Genomic DNA, 16240 nt, shown 5'->3' on the forward strand with positions numbered 1-16240 from the left:
TAGTACTTAAAGCTTGATATTTAACAGGGAGGCAAACTATATTAATTGGTTATCAACGGTACCAGGCTTATAATTTGCTACACCAGACCCGCGTTTTGTTTTTATAAGACTCATCAGTGACGCTCAGATAAAAAAAAGTTAGAAAGTTAAAAAAAAATATAAAGTTGAAGAGCATTGAGGACCATACAATTCAAAATGTTGTGCAAATACGACTAAGGTAATATATGTCTTGGATAAGAAAATCCATAGTATTTCGAATAATTCATACTTTTTCAAACAGTTTATTTATAAAATGACCATATAATTGATATTCATATCTACTGGTAGGGTGTATTAATCCTTATCTAACAGTATTTGTTCTTATTCGAAATATAGAAAATACAAAAACATCTGCACAATCTCATTACGTAGTTTTCATGTTGTACAAATCACACTTAAATATTCAATATAAATGCAGTTATTTTTTTCATACGTGAAGGACATTTACACCATATACTGTTCCACAGAGAACACAATCGATATAAAAAACAATTGCTGTCCCTGTCTGTTAACCAGAGAAAATTGTAATTTTGCGAGGAAAAAAGACAAAGTTTGATTATAAGGCAAACTGTCTATATTGCGAATAAGTTTTATATATTCGTTAACAGCTTGTCAGCTATAGCCCATTAAATCGTTGGTCACTTTCATTGGTATCTAATAGTTATTATAAATACCGTTGTTCGTCATCTACATCATAGATATATAGTAACTAGAGGTATTATCCTCAGTAATGATGAGGGGGAGGACAGGAGGGTACCCTTCTCCCTTCTCCCACCCCTCTTCTCCTTTCTCCTACCCCCGTTCTCCTTTCTCCCATTAGAAAAAAACATCTCCTTTTGAGATATTTTTTCTTGAAATATTAGAAAAAATTTTAAAAGGAGAGATATTTTATTTTTTCTCCTTTCTCCAACTTTTTCTCCTTTCTCCCAGCCTTCCTCTCCTTTCTCCTACCCCCTTTCTCCTTTCTCCCACCCCCTTTCTCCTTTCTCCTACCCCCTTTCTCCCTGTCTCCCTTACCCCTGTCCTCCCCCTCAATGATAGTGATTATAACAATTATTATCAGGCAGCGTGAAATGTATTGATCAGTTGAGAACGTATCATAAGTATTTTTTCTATTTCTTTAGACTTTGGCGTTTTTTGTTTAGAGGCTTGAACTAAACCATTATATTCTTTACAAAATGCCGTTTATAAAATAAAATTAAGAATGGAGATAGGGAACATATTAAAGAGACAACAACCCGACAAAAGAGCAGATAACAGCTGAAGGTCACTATTGAGTATTCAACGCAGCGAGAAAATCCCGCACCCAGAGTTGGTCCTCAGTTATAAGGCTTAGCCTTTTTTCCTGATAAAAACTGTATTTGATATTCCGCTATAATTTGAAAGGTTACGTAAGGGGGGGGGACAACATTCTATCGATAAGATTCTGAATTATAACTTGAAGTCTTTTACAAAAATATATCAGAAAGAGCAGACATTTTTTGGTGTTTTTATTTATCTTTTTACTCTTTGTTTGAGATTTAAACACTTCTTTTTATAATGTTAATGTGTGTTGAAGCGTTGACAGAAGCGCATTTTGTATGAAGCGTTCATATAAGAGCATTGTATGACATGATGTGCTTAGGGTGAAGCACTTTTTTAATCCCAATTCAAGTTACAATAGAATTTAGGTTCTAATTATTACATTTTTTTATGATACGTTTTAAAGAAGTATTTCGTTTGTTTTGCTATGCATTGCTTTAAATGTAAAAAAGGAGAGCACGTGCAATCATAAATGTTTGAGTTTTACAATGCATCTTCTAATCAAAGTTACAGAACCGTATGTAAATTCTATGAAACTTAATTATTACATAACAAAATAGGCAAATATACAGTTTAATCATTCTGCTTGCCGTAACTTACAGTAATTGAAATCATATACTTGCTGAACTTCCCAGTCTATTATTGGTTCTTAAAGCAATGAACTGTTCGTTGCTCAAAACTATGGTTGGTAGTTTTTAAGAAAAATAATTAAAATAAAACCAGTAGAGACAGCTAAATGAGATTACTGTGGTTTTTCATTCAAACCAAAAACATATTTTAATCTCTTAAGTACGGTTTTGCAAAATGAACAAAAAAATCACGTAGTTGTTCGTGATAATACTTTCACAGACCTAGCTATTACATCAAACTTATCAGTTTTTTTTATATAAAAAGACGGAGGTATGATATGATTGCCAATGAGACAACTCTCAAACGCAGACCAAATAACATAGAAGTAAGTAAGTAACATAATATCATATAAAACTTAATTATAGGCAATGACCTCGTCTTTCTTTTCACTTTTACTTCTTTTTTTGTCGGAGCGGTTACCACGATACGATCTAAAAACCCAACTGGAAAAGAGACCTGTTAACCTCAAAGTCGACGAAAAATATACAACACTTGCACTAAAAAAAATACAAAAAGAAAAAGGAAAGTTCACAATTCACTACAGGGAAATCTAAAAAACAATGAGCAACACGAAGCCTGTCAAAATCGTGGTGCTCCGAATTGGTAGCAATTCACTAGTCCACTAGAAGTAAATATATTATCATGTTGCAAAGTGCAGTAATAATTCGCACCTGTTGATGTCAAAGTCGCGAAGTATAGTGGTATAGAATCTTATTTGAGTTTTACTACGAGAGGAATACATTCCTTTATACAATCGATATAGTTCCTGTTTCATATATACTAGCGGTCTTAGTCTTAATCTTAAAATAAAATAAGAGTCATGAATCACAGTTTAAGTAAATAACCCACACCCCTACTCTTGTAAATACAATTATTTATTGTATGTTTCTCGTTGACATATAAATTAAATCATGCAATATCACTTTTTAATCATTTAAACCTGTCTTGAATGTTCTAGATGAAGTTGCAATAACAATATAGAAGCTTGTTGATGGAAATGTCTAATTCCAAATCCTCAACGCTTTACTCTATAGTATGATACGATAAACCACAAACGATGCTAAAATCGTTCGGATATATTATGATGAACATATGTTTTTATTTTGAAAGTTACACCTGAAAGTTAAATAACATAGTATTGAGACCATCCAACTTTAGGAAAACCACATGAAATAACTCGTGGTTGATTATCTAGAAAAGAAAAATAAGCTGATATATATAAAAAGGGATAAATCAAAATAAAATAATCTGTTATTTACCTTATAAAAAACTTCATCCGCATGTTCAACATCAGAGTAGACAAACCCCATTTGATTATACATAAATATTCTGCCTTTAATACAGAATTATCCGTTGTAAATTTCCACCTATGGATTTTTTTGTTATTTCATCAATTCTTGACGCAATAGGTGATCACAGTAAAACTAAATGCTACAGAGCATATGTTCATTTCATGTTATTAACTGGTTCCTTCTTACAAGCTGTGAAATCTTAATGAGCCCATACTGTATGTGACAGACATCTTGTTCCCTGTCAACGCTTACTGATACTGTCACCAAAGCATAGAAATTGAAAAACACATAACGATTACGATTCTAATGAAATAAAATCTCTGTATAGACGCAAATTGAATTGTTTTGGTGAGTTCATCATCAGCTTGTTGATAGAAATGATTTCTGATTTGTTCCAAATTGCCTTTTTATTTGCTAACAGTTGTTGTTTTCAATTGAAATAAATGTCAGTTGATTCCCCGAGTATTAATTTGATTTTAAGAACTACATCACAAATCCGTTAACATATATCGTGATCTTTTAAAACAAAATATATAAACTTTAGTCCATTAATAAAGGTGAATTATTATTACTGCTACAGAGACTGATATATATGCACAAAAAACTTCAACCCAGAAATAATTGTCTCGGCTTTAGAACCGTTCGTCACCCAGGTAATTAAAGTATTAATGAGAAAAACAGAGTTTATTAATTCCTTTTTCAGCAGCAATAGCCCATTTATCAGTTTTCTATTCAAGTAATGATTTTCTACATCATCTATCGAGTGTAAACGAGTACAATTGAATGCATTATATATGCATACCAATTACTTTTATTCAGTAGCAAAATCGGAAGAAAAAATGAGATATTCCTAGAGGAATAACGAAAATCAAATGTCGAAGAATTAACAGTACGTGCACCAGACATGGCAAAAACATGAAAATTAAACAAAATCTGTAAAAACAGCGAAAGATATTGGAAAAAATGATAAGGAATGTGCTATGATTATAATTTAGACGAATACCAAACAATGTCCTAATGAAGCGGATTTAAGCAGTTATATATCACCATGAGATGAGTAACACCTATACCGTACTGTCCGCTATAAATGTCATCATCAATCCATTTAGTTACACTAGTAAGTTATTCAGATTGAACGGGGCCTCTAACTCTTCGCATGCTGGTGTTAAAAATGATTTTTGGTCGGGTTGTTGTCTCTTTGACACATTCCCCTATGCCATTCTCAATTTTATTTGTTATATTAGCAATAAGTACTTTTGATAGATGAAAACATACCGGAAAATAGAAGTAGAAGATAACATAGGGACAGTAAAAAAATATGAATCGACGAAAAACCGATACTATGTACATTTAAGACAACGAAATAACAACCAGGAAAAAAGGAAAGACAAACAACGGTCTATACAACAGAAAAGGGGTAAACTGACGCATCTTTCTAAAAGACGTTAATTACGAACAGTTGATGGCTATGAATAAAAAGATTTAGTATTTGTTGCTAAACGTCCAGTGGCAAACATTTCATGTATGTACAAGAAGAACAAGAATTGTATTGCTCTTATAAAAAAAAAAAGATGGAAAGAAAAAAGTTGTAAAGAAAGTAAAGTTATTTCCTTGTTGATTTCTGTATACAGTTGGTGACGATGGATGGATAGATGGATGGATTGGTGGCTGTTTTACGTCCGATGTAAAATCAAATACATTTCTCATGACGAAAACAATGTGACATGAATCTATACCATACTTTGCACTAGACCGTCATGCTGAGACGGATTTTCAATGTTCTTTTTTTTAATTTAGAACAAGGAAACAGTCACAGTAAGACATATAGATTCCTACACTGCAACAAGTGTATTACGATATTTCTCCACTCGAGACAGTTAAATTTCATTATTTAAAGCGCGAGGCTTGCCGAGCTTTTTAAATAATTAAATTTAACTGTCGAGAGTGGAGAAATATCGTAATACACGAGTTATAGTGTCGAAATCTGTTTTTCTGATGACTTTAATCATTCTTTTTCAAAGATTTTCAGAAACTTGTGTTCTTTATATGCGACGTCATCGGGTAAGGTCGCCTTTTTTCATGACGTCACAATAGGAAAATTGAGAAGAAAACAAAACATTTTGACGTCATTATCAAATTTCGACTAATCATTTGCCGAGAACAGATTTTTCACTAGTGAGGAGAAATATTTTTCTCACACCGGTCAGGAAATGTGAAAATAGCATAAACATTAGAGAAACGTTACTCCTACTCCGATCCGACTTGATGCTATTCAGAGACCTCTGTATGCAAAGAACATAATTGTGTTTTGCTAAATTCATATATAGTGTTTCTTGATATTTTTTGTGACGGAATGCTGCATCGTTTACCGTTACTCAACATCTCTTTTATTCATTATAATTTTGCCACCACTGTACATACAATTTTGCAAATTGTTTCTCTAGCTGTTATCAATATCAACCATGAGTCATAATTATGTAATACTGAGATTAAAGCAGCTTTAACTACACAACATAATTATACTTTTGGATATTGTCATATTGTTTTTATGTCTTTTATTACCTTGCCATCCATTATTCAGAGGAGTAATGGTAACTGATTTATGAAACCGAGGTTGGTTATGCTCGCGCCCCTTCAAATTTACAACAACATTTTTATAAACTAATGCCATGTTTTATACATGATGAGAAATCCATCAAATCTAGCAATATTGATGATGATTTTTTTTCTCTGATTTACAACAGAGTAAACACATAAATAACGTTAAGTATAACTTATCTATTTGGGTTACATCTACTAGTAGATATATCTTTAAGAATTGAATGCTTCTTTTTGTAAATTTATTGGGGTGTAAAAGCGTTGACCGAAGTACATTTTGTATGAAGCGCGGAAGCGCTTCATTCTAAAAATGTACGCACGGTCAACGCTTTTACAACCCTATAAAGTTACAAAAAGAAGCATTCAATACTTATAATTACATTTTTTAGCTATGATCATGAAACACGAATTTTATATATGTTATTATTTAATTCACCTGTGCACTTTATTGTTGGAGCACGTGTTATCATGAGTGAAAAGTTGTATTGAGCAATGCAACTGCTTACGGAATAACACGTGATGTGCAGTTAGCCAATCAGAATAAAATATTATAATGAAACATACATCTAATGTAATTATTTGTATGTAAAATGAGTACCTCGTTTTTATTTATTTATTTGATAAAAAAGGACTAAGTTGGATGCAAATTAAATGGATATATGTGTAAGTACATATTTACCAGACAAGATGCTGGCCATTACAAGTAGACGAGTAATTTAAAAGAAAAAAATATGCGATGTCAAGTGATGAGTATGTGACAATCTACAAAGACACACAGAATATGAAAGAAATGAGACAGTAATTCGCCGTTTCAGAAACTAAGAATTACGATTAAATCAATTGTTAGTATCCCAAAATGAAAATAACGTCACGCGCGCGTCATTAGTTGAATTTGCATCGTCTAGGACGTTTTAAACCAAACATTCTGTTTTGGTGTACACTTTTGAAAATATTTCCCAGAATGCATTCATTTAGATTCTGAAACGATGAGTTGCTCAATGATAGTCTTTCACCTGTGAACCAAATTGTTGAAATATGATTCTAATGTTATGTATCAGTATGTATGGTCGGATTATGTTTCTGTGTGAAAGAGAGAGTTGTTCCCCTTTTGCCAGTATTTTGTATTTATGTTTGTGACGTCATCTTTGTCTGATTAAAATGTATAAATGAAAGCTGTGTCTTTTTATGTGTCCGTATGTTATCGTCTCCATCCATGCTACCAGAGCTATTCCCCTAGTCTGTAATATGGTGGGGACCCGAAACGATCGTGAATAATGATTTATACATATTTTGGATTTTAATTTTTCATTGGATTTTGGATATTTTTATCTGTATCGCCATGCATAGTCTAAAGTTCCGATTTCATCAGAAGAGCCATTTTACATATTATAACAACTGTTGACCCAGATTTATCCGTTGAACCTTCTACACGTGTGATGTGTATTGCGTAATATGTTGACTGTATTGCTGTTGTGTTCATTCCGCCGTAACCTTTATTTGACTCCGTCTTTTAAAAACGTAATTATATTTACTGTGTTTTGGTGATAACTGTATTGCCATGGTTTTGCAGATTTCCGAGAAGACCTACTTTAAAGAAAAGCTGATGAATTTATTCTGTACGAGAACATTCTATTTTTAACCATGTTGATTTTATGAAACCAGATACTTTTCATGCTAATTTTGATCTACGTTATTTGTTTACTTCGAATTTAAGCTAATGTGAACGTGTTTATCATTTAGCGGTGTGATATTTATCATAAATAAAATCTTATTAAATTTAAGAGTTTAAGGTCTCTGATGATATTATCAAATGTTTATTCAGCTATTTATAATGATATATGTTTGTCTAGTAGGAAATGCCATTAATATGTGTGTATCACTGTAATGTTTGTGTGAAAGTAATGCGTGCATAAGGTCATCCGAGGGAGGAGTCCGAGATGCCAGACTTTCGGTTTTACAGCGTTGATACATTTGTTTTAAAATGGTTACTAGAGTGTCGAGAGATTAACTTTATTCATGTAAACTTTCAATTTTGGAAATAATTATTAATTGTAATTTTTTTTACACATAAACACATTGACCATTGTAAAAATTTAGTAAATTTTTGTTTTGTGGGCGGGATGTTATGTATCAGTATGTATGGTCGGATTATGTTTCTGTGTGAAAGAGAGAGTTGTTCCCCTTTTGCCAGTATTTTGTATTTATGTTTGTGACGTCATCTTTGTCTGATTAAAATGTATTTAAATGAAAGCTGTGTCTTTTTATGTGTCCGTATGTTATCGTCTCCATCCATGCTACCAGAGCTATTCCCCTAGTCTGTAATTACTAACAACGAAACGACCACTTAATAACATAACATTGGATTGCAAACTCTCTGTCCCATGGTTATTTGAATATATATGTACAATTTTTAAAATGTCAATTTAAAATTAAAGAATGAAGTTCTTCTTTCCCGTCTGTCTTTTTAGTTGATTGATTGACAAAAGACAAAACCCGAGTTTCATTCAGTAAAGTACTAGTATTTTGAAATAATATTCATATCAAATTTTCAATATTGTGAGTAATGAAGTGGAAACAATTTTTCTTCATGAGGTAGTTATGATAAATCATGAGGAGTTTTATATGCAAATTCCTTTGGGTTAGCATAAATCACATGCTTCAGTAAGACTTAATCAAAGACCTATTTCGTGTGAAGATTATCAGAAAGGAGTGAGATATGATACGGCCACGTTTTGGCCCCTTAAAAAAGAATAATTCAAGTCATAGTAGCATATTTTGTCTTGTTTATATAAATGTGCTTAGTCATTTAAACTGTATTTAACCAAACATATATCTGACGTTATAATTTTCTCTTATCAATATAAGATGGGAGCAATGGTCTCGTCATAAAAATATGTTTGTTTATACCAGTTGTTATCATGGTTATATAAAGATGGATTAGTTGATTGTTGCTTGATTACAGTCCAGTAGTAAATATGGCATACATATTCGTAGCTAAACAGATAAACAAATAAAATCCTTTGTACCCACCAGGATGAAGGACGGACATCTTGGAGTACCACTTGAAAAATCGTTTTTTGATAGGGGCAACATTTTATTTCACAGAAATGCCATCTACGCACCTATTAGTTGTTGCAATATTTGAAATTCTTTAACGTACAGAGAGCATGTCAATACATCTATAAAAGTTCTTATTTAACTTTCTGATATTGTATCCAAATTCTATATGTTTTGCTAATATTGTTTTGAAAATTCATTTTTGCTAGAACTTAACGTACTTTATCCCCAAAAATGCAAGCTAATTTTAGTACGGTGAACAGACAATCTGCTTGGAGGTAATCTAGATGGACAGGGTTTATATGAAGTTACCCAACTTATATATAATTGATAGTCATGCCTTGCTAGTCAAGAAAGTATTCCATGAAAATAATTTCAATTAACTGCACAAATTTTATCTTTTTGTATTAGTTTGGATATGACAATATGGGAATGTATGGTACACGCCAAGAAACAGCAACAAAACAACGAAATAGACAGATATGGCATTATGTATTCTCAACAATTATATAGACAAGTTTCTTTATACAATATGTCAAGCTATAAATCGACCAATGTCTACAAATGTTGTGAAAAAATAAACAGAAAAAAATCAAACATCTTTCATTTTTAATTCTCCAAACAACGAAAAGCATTTGGCAAGACACATTTACATGAAAGGACCTTACTTGGGTTATGTATGTGAAGTTAGCAGCCGGTTCGTTATTCGTTATTCGATATTCAATATCCAACCGGCTGCTAGCAGCCAGTTTGATATTCAAAATTTAATGAAAAATCATAAGAAAATTAAATACTGGAAATCATTAAAAGCACGATTTCCATAGTCAAAAGGACTGATAAGATACGTAGGAATCATTAAATGACCTTTTCAAGCTGTCGCAATTTCTCGTTGTCCTCGAATATAAACCCTTTTCCGTGCGACTTATTTGTCTGTATGTAATATAGAGTTTTGTCATAAAAACGACTTCAAAGATGTACTTTTGTGTATAATGTTTCTTACGACAAAAAGAAAAAACAATAACTCAAGAATTTTTTTTAACTATAAATAGAAATATCTACGGAGGGCTAAGATTGTCACTTTTCAGTCAAAAAATGTCCAAATTTTAGGACAAAGGGCACAGGGTGATGGTGAGAGCCCCCTGATCTCTCAATCTTTCTAATATTTAATAGACATTTAGTCAATAGGTAGATACAAACGTGAGTAAAAGGACTTTGGGTACACTTCCTGTCTTCTATGTTTACGGAGCGGCCAAAGTGCCAGTTGGATATTCAAAATATATAGCGAAAACCTACCCGAGACCGCTTAAATGAGGTTGAGACCCCCCTGGTCTTTCAATGTCCATAAAATTCAACCAAATCATTGACTCTGTATATATAAAGATTGTATTAGATGGATTTTCCAGAAAAACGTCATCTTCAATACCTACGGAGGGCTAAGATTGTCACTTTTCAGTCAAAAAATGTCCAAATTTTAGGACAAAGGGCACAGGGTGATGGTGAGAGCCCCCTGATCTCTCAATCTTTCTAATATTTAACAGACATTTAGTCAATAGGTAGATACAAACGTGAGTAAAAGGACTTTGGGTACACTTCCTGTCTTCTATGTTTACGGAGCGGCCAAAGTGCCAGTTGGATATTCAAAATATATAGCGAAAACCTACCCGAGACCGCTTAAATGAGGTTGAGACCCCCCTGGTCTTTCAATGTCCATAAAATTCAACCAAATCATTGACTCTGTATATATAAAGATTGTATTAGATGGATTTTCCAGAAAAACGTCATCTTCAATACCTACGGAGGGCTAAGATTGTCACTTTTCAGTCAAAAAATGTCCAAATTTTAGGACAAAGGGCACAGGGTGATGGTGAGAGCCCCCTGATCTCTCAATCTTTCTAATATTTAACAGACATTTAGTCAATAGGTAGATACAAACGTGAGTAAAAGGACTTTGGGTACACTTCCTGTCTTCTATGTTTACGGAGCGGCCAAAGTGCCAGTTGGATATTCAAAATATATAGCGAAAACCTACCCGAGACCGCTTAAATGAGGTTGAGACCCCCCTGGTCTTTCAATGTCCATAAAATTCAACCAAATCATTGACTCTGTATATATAAAGATTGTATTAGATGGATTTTCCAGAAAAACGTCATCTTCAATACCTACGGAGGGCTAAGATTGTCACTTTTCAGTCAAAAAATGTCCAAATTTTAGGACAAAGGGCACAGGGTGATGGTGAGAGCCCCCTGATCTCTCAATCTTTCTAATATTTAATAGACATTTAGTCAATAGGTAGATACAAACGTGAGTAAAAGGACTTTGGGTACACTTCCTGTCTTCTATGTTTACGGAGCGGCCAAAGTGCCAGTTGGATATTCAAAATATATAGCGAAAACCTACCCGAGACCGCTTAAATGAGGTTGAGACCCCCCTGGTCTTTCAATGTCCATAAAATTCAACCAAATCATTGACTCTGTATATATAAAGATTGTATTAGATGGATTTTCCAGAAAAACGTCATCTTCAATACCTACGGAGGGCTAAGATTGTCACTTTTCAGTCAAAAAATGTCCAAATTTTAGGACAAAGGGCACAGGGTGATGGTGAGAGCCCCCTGATCTCTCAATCTTTCTAATATTTAACAGACATTTAGTCAATAGGTAGATACAAACGTGAGTAAAAGGACTTTGGGTACACTTCCTGTCTTCTATGTTTACGGAGCGGCCAAAGTGCCAGTTGGATATTCAAAATATATAGCGAAAACCTACCCGAGACCGCTTAAATGAGGTTGAGACCCCCCTGGTCTTTCAATGTCCATAAAATTCAACCAAATCATTGACTCTGTATATATAAAGATTGTATTAGATGGATTTTCCAGAAAAACGTCATCTTCAATACCTACGGAGGGCTAAGATTGTCACTTTTCAGTCAAAAAATGTCCAAATTTTAGGACAAAGGGCACAGGGTGATGGTGAGAGCCCCCTGATCTCTCAATCTTTCTAATATTTAACAGACATTTAGTCAATAGGTAGATACAAACGTGAGTAAAAGGACTTTGGGTACACTTCCTGTCTTCTATGTTTACGGAGCGGCCAAAGTGCCAGTTGGATATTCAAAATATATAGCGAAAACCTACCCGAGACCGCTTAAATGAGGTTGAGACCCCCCTGGTCTTTCAATGTCCATAAAATTCAACCAAATCATTGACTCTGTATATATAAAGATTGTATTAGATGGATTTTCCAGAAAAACGTCATCTTCAATACCTACGGAGGGCTAAGATTGTCACTTTTCAGTCAAAAAATGTCCAAATTTTAGGACAAAGGGCACAGGGTGATGGTGAGAGCCCCCTGATCTCTCAATCTTTCTAATATTTAACAGACATTTAGTCAATAGGTAGATACAAACGTGAGTAAAAGGACTTTGGGTACACTTCCTGTCTTCTATGTTTACGGAGCGGCCAAAGTGCCAGTTGGATATTCAAAATATATAGCGAAAACCTACCCGAGACCGCTTAAATGAGGTTGAGACCCCCCTGGTCTTTCAATGTCCATAAAATTCAACCAAATCATTGACTCTGTATATATGAAGATTGTATTAGATGGATTTTCCAGAAAAACGTCATCTTCAATACCTACGGAGGGCTAAGATTGTCACTTTTCAGTCAAAAAATGTCCAAATTTTAGGACAAAGGGCACAGGGTGATGGTGAGAGCCCCCTGATCTCTCAATCTTTCTAATATTTAACAGACATTTAGTCAATAGGTAGATACAAACGTGAGTAAAAGGACTTTGGGTACACTTCCTGTCTTCTATGTTTACGGAGCGGCCAAAGTGCCAGTTGGATATTCAAAATATATAGCGAAAACCTACCCGAGACCGCTTAAATGAGGTTGAGACCCCCCTGGTCTTTCAATGTCCATAAAATTCAACCAAATCATTGACTCTGTATATATAAAGATTGTATTAGATGGATTTTCCAGAAAAACGTCATCTTCAATACCTACGGAGGGCTAAGATTGTCACTTTTCAGTCAAAAAATGTCCAAATTTTAGGACAATGGGCACAGGGTGATGGTGAGAGCCCCCTGATCTCTCAATCTTTCTAATATTTAACAGACATTTAGTCAATTGAAAGACCAGGGGGGTCTCAACCTCATTTAAGCGGTCTCGGGTAGGTTTTCGCTATATATTTTGAATATCCAACTGGCACTTTGGCCGCTCCGTAAACATAGAAGACAGGAAGTGTACCCAAAGTCCTTTTACTCACGTTTGTATCTACCTATTGACTAAATGTCTGTTAAATATTAGAAAGATTGAGAGATCAGGGGGCTCTCACCATCACCCTGTGCCCTTTGTCCTAAAATTTGGACATTTTTTGACTGAAAAGTGACAATCTTAGCCCTCCGTAGGTATTGAAGATGACGTTTTTCTGGAAAATCCATCTAATACAATCTTTATATATACAGAGTCAATGATTTGGTTGAATTTTATGGACATTGAAAGACCAGGGGGGTCTCAACCTCATTTAAGCGGTCTCGGGTAGGTTTTCGCTATATATTTTGAATATCCAACTGGCACTTTGGCCGCTCCGTAAACATAGAAGACAGGAAGTGTACCCAAAGTCCTTTTACTCACGTTTGTATCTACCTATTGACTAAATGTCTGTTAAATATTAGAAAGATTGAGAGATCAGGGGGCTCTCACCATCACCCTGTGCCCTTTGTCCTAAAATTTGGACATTTTTTGACTGAAAAGTGACAATCTTAGCCCTCCGTAGGTATTGAAGATGACGTTTTTCTGGAAAATCCATCTAATACAATCTTTATATATACAGAGTCAATGATTTGGTTGAATTTTATGGACATTGAAAGACCAGGGGGGTCTCAACCTCATTTAAGCGGTCTCGGGTAGGTTTTCGCTATATATTTTGAATATCCAACTGGCACTTTGGCCGCTCCGTAAACATAGAAGACAGGAAGTGTACCCAAAGTCCTTTTACTCACGTTTGTATCTACCTATTGACTAAATGTCTGTTAAATATTAGAAAGATTGAGAGATCAGGGGGCTCTCACCATCACCCTGTGCCCTTTGTCCTAAAATTTGGACATTTTTTGACTGAAAAGTGACAATCTTAGCCCTCCGTAGGTATTGAAGATGACGTTTTTCTGGAAAATCCATCTAATACAATCTTTATATATACAGAGTCAATGATTTGGTTGAATTTTATGGACATTGAAAGACCAGGGGGGTCTCAACCTCATTTAAGCGGTCTCGGGTAGGTTTTCGCTATATATTTTGAATATCCAACTGGCACTTTGGCCGCTCCGTAAACATAGAAGACAGGAAGTGTACCCAAAGTCCTTTTACTCACGTTTGTATCTACCTATTGACTAAATGTCTGTTAAATATTAGAAAGATTGAGAGATCAGGGGGCTCTCACCATCACCCTGTGCCCTTTGTCCTAAAATTTGGACATTTTTTGACTGAAAAGTGACAATCTTAGCCCTCCGTAGGTATTGAAGATGACGTTTTTCTGGAAAATCCATCTAATACAATCTTTATATATACAGAGTCAATGATTTGGTTGAATTTTATGGACATTGAAAGACCAGGGGGGTCTCAACCTCATTTAAGCGGTCTCGGGTAGGTTTTCGCTATATATTTTGAATATCCAACTGGCACTTTGGCCGCTCCGTAAACATAGAAGACAGGAAGTGTACCCAAAGTCCTTTTACTCACGTTTGTATCTACCTATTGACTAAATGTCTGTTAAATATTAGAAAGATTGAGAGATCAGGGGGCTCTCACCATCACCCTGTGCCCTTTGTCCTAAAATTTGGACATTTTTTGACTGAAAAGTGACAATCTTAGCCCTCCGTAGGTATTGAAGATGACGTTTTTCTGGAAAATCCATCTAATACAATCTTTATATATACAGAGTCAATGATTTGGTTGAATTTTATGGACATTGAAAGACCAGGGGGGTCTCAACCTCATTTAAGCGGTCTCGGGTAGGTTTTCGCTATATATTTTGAATATCCAACTGGCACTTTGGCCGCTCCGTAAACATAGAAGACAGGAAGTGTACCCAAAGTCCTTTTACTCACGTTTGTATCTACCTATTGACTAAATGTCTGTTAAATATTAGAAAGATTGAGAGATCAGGGGGCTCTCACCATCACCCTGTGCCCTTTGTCCTAAAATTTGGACATTTTTTGACTGAAAAGTGACAATCTTAGCCCTCCGTAGGTATTGAAGATGACGTTTTTCTGGAAAATCCATCTAATACAATCTTTATATATACAGAGTCAATGATTTGGTTGAATTTTATGGACATTGAAAGACCAGGGGGGTCTCAACCTCATTTAAGCGGTCTCGGGTAGGTTTTCGCTATATATTTTGAATATCCAACTGGCACTTTGGCCGCTCCGTAAACATAGAAGACAGGAAGTGTACCCAAAGTCCTTTTACTCACGTTTGTATCTACCTATTGACTAAATGTCTGTTAAATATTAGAAAGATTGAGAGATCAGGGGGCTCTCACCATCACCCTGTGCCCTTTGTCCTAAAATTTGGACATTTTTTGACTGAAAAGTGACAATCTTAGCCCTCCGTAGGTATTGAAGATGACGTTTTTCTGGAAAATCCATCTAATACAATCTTTATATATACAGAGTCAATGATTTGGTTGAATTTTATGGACATTGAAAGACCAGGGGGGTCTCAACCTCATTTAAGCGGTCTCGGGTAGGTTTTCGCTATATATTTTGAATATCCAACTGGCACTTTGGCCGCTCCGTAAACATAGAAGACAGGAAGTGTACCCAAAGTCCTTTTACTCACGTTTGTATCTACCTATTGACTAAATGTCTGTTAAATATTAGAAAGATTGAGAGATCAGGGGGCTCTCACCATCACCCTGTGCCCTTTGTCCTAAAATTTGGACATTTTTTGACTGAAAAGTGACAATCTTAGCCCTCCGTAGGTATTGAAGATGACGTTTTTCTGGAAAATCCATCTAATACAATCTTTATATATACAGAGTCAATGATTTGGTTGAATTTTATGGACATTGAAAGACCAGGGGGGTCTCAACCTCATTTAAGCGGTCTCGGGTAGGTTTTCGCTATATATTTTGAATATCCAACTGGCACTTTGGCCGCTCCGTAAACATAGAAGACAGGAAGTGTACCCAAAGTCCTTTTACTCACGTTTGTATCTACCTATTGACTAAATGTCTGTTAAATATTAGAAAGATTGAGAGATCAGGGGGCTCTCACCATCACCCTGTGCCCTTTGTCCTAAAATTTGGACATTTTTTGAC

General features: G+C 34.8%; 1 protein-coding gene across 5 annotated transcripts in view; it reads right to left on the minus strand.

Moving 5' to 3' along the window:
* Positions 1-16240, minus strand: part of LOC143044349 (ras-related protein Rab-26-like) — a 188879-nt gene that overhangs the window by 34356 nt on the left and 138283 nt on the right. The window contains exon 1 of one of the 5 annotated variants that reach the window (XM_076216300.1): positions 3231-3893. The exons of the other annotated variants lie outside the window; for them this stretch is intronic. Coding sequence (XP_076072415.1) covers positions 3231-3293 — 63 coding nt within the window. The 5' untranslated portion in view covers positions 3294-3893. Of the gene's footprint in view, positions 1-3230; positions 3894-16240 lie in introns of those variants that run through there. 5 annotated transcript variants of the gene reach the window in all.

The sequence above is a fragment of the Mytilus galloprovincialis genome, chromosome 9 (genome assembly GCF_965363235.1).
Source record: "Mytilus galloprovincialis chromosome 9, xbMytGall1.hap1.1, whole genome shotgun sequence".
Classification (NCBI taxonomy): domain Eukaryota; kingdom Metazoa; phylum Mollusca; class Bivalvia; order Mytilida; family Mytilidae; genus Mytilus; species Mytilus galloprovincialis.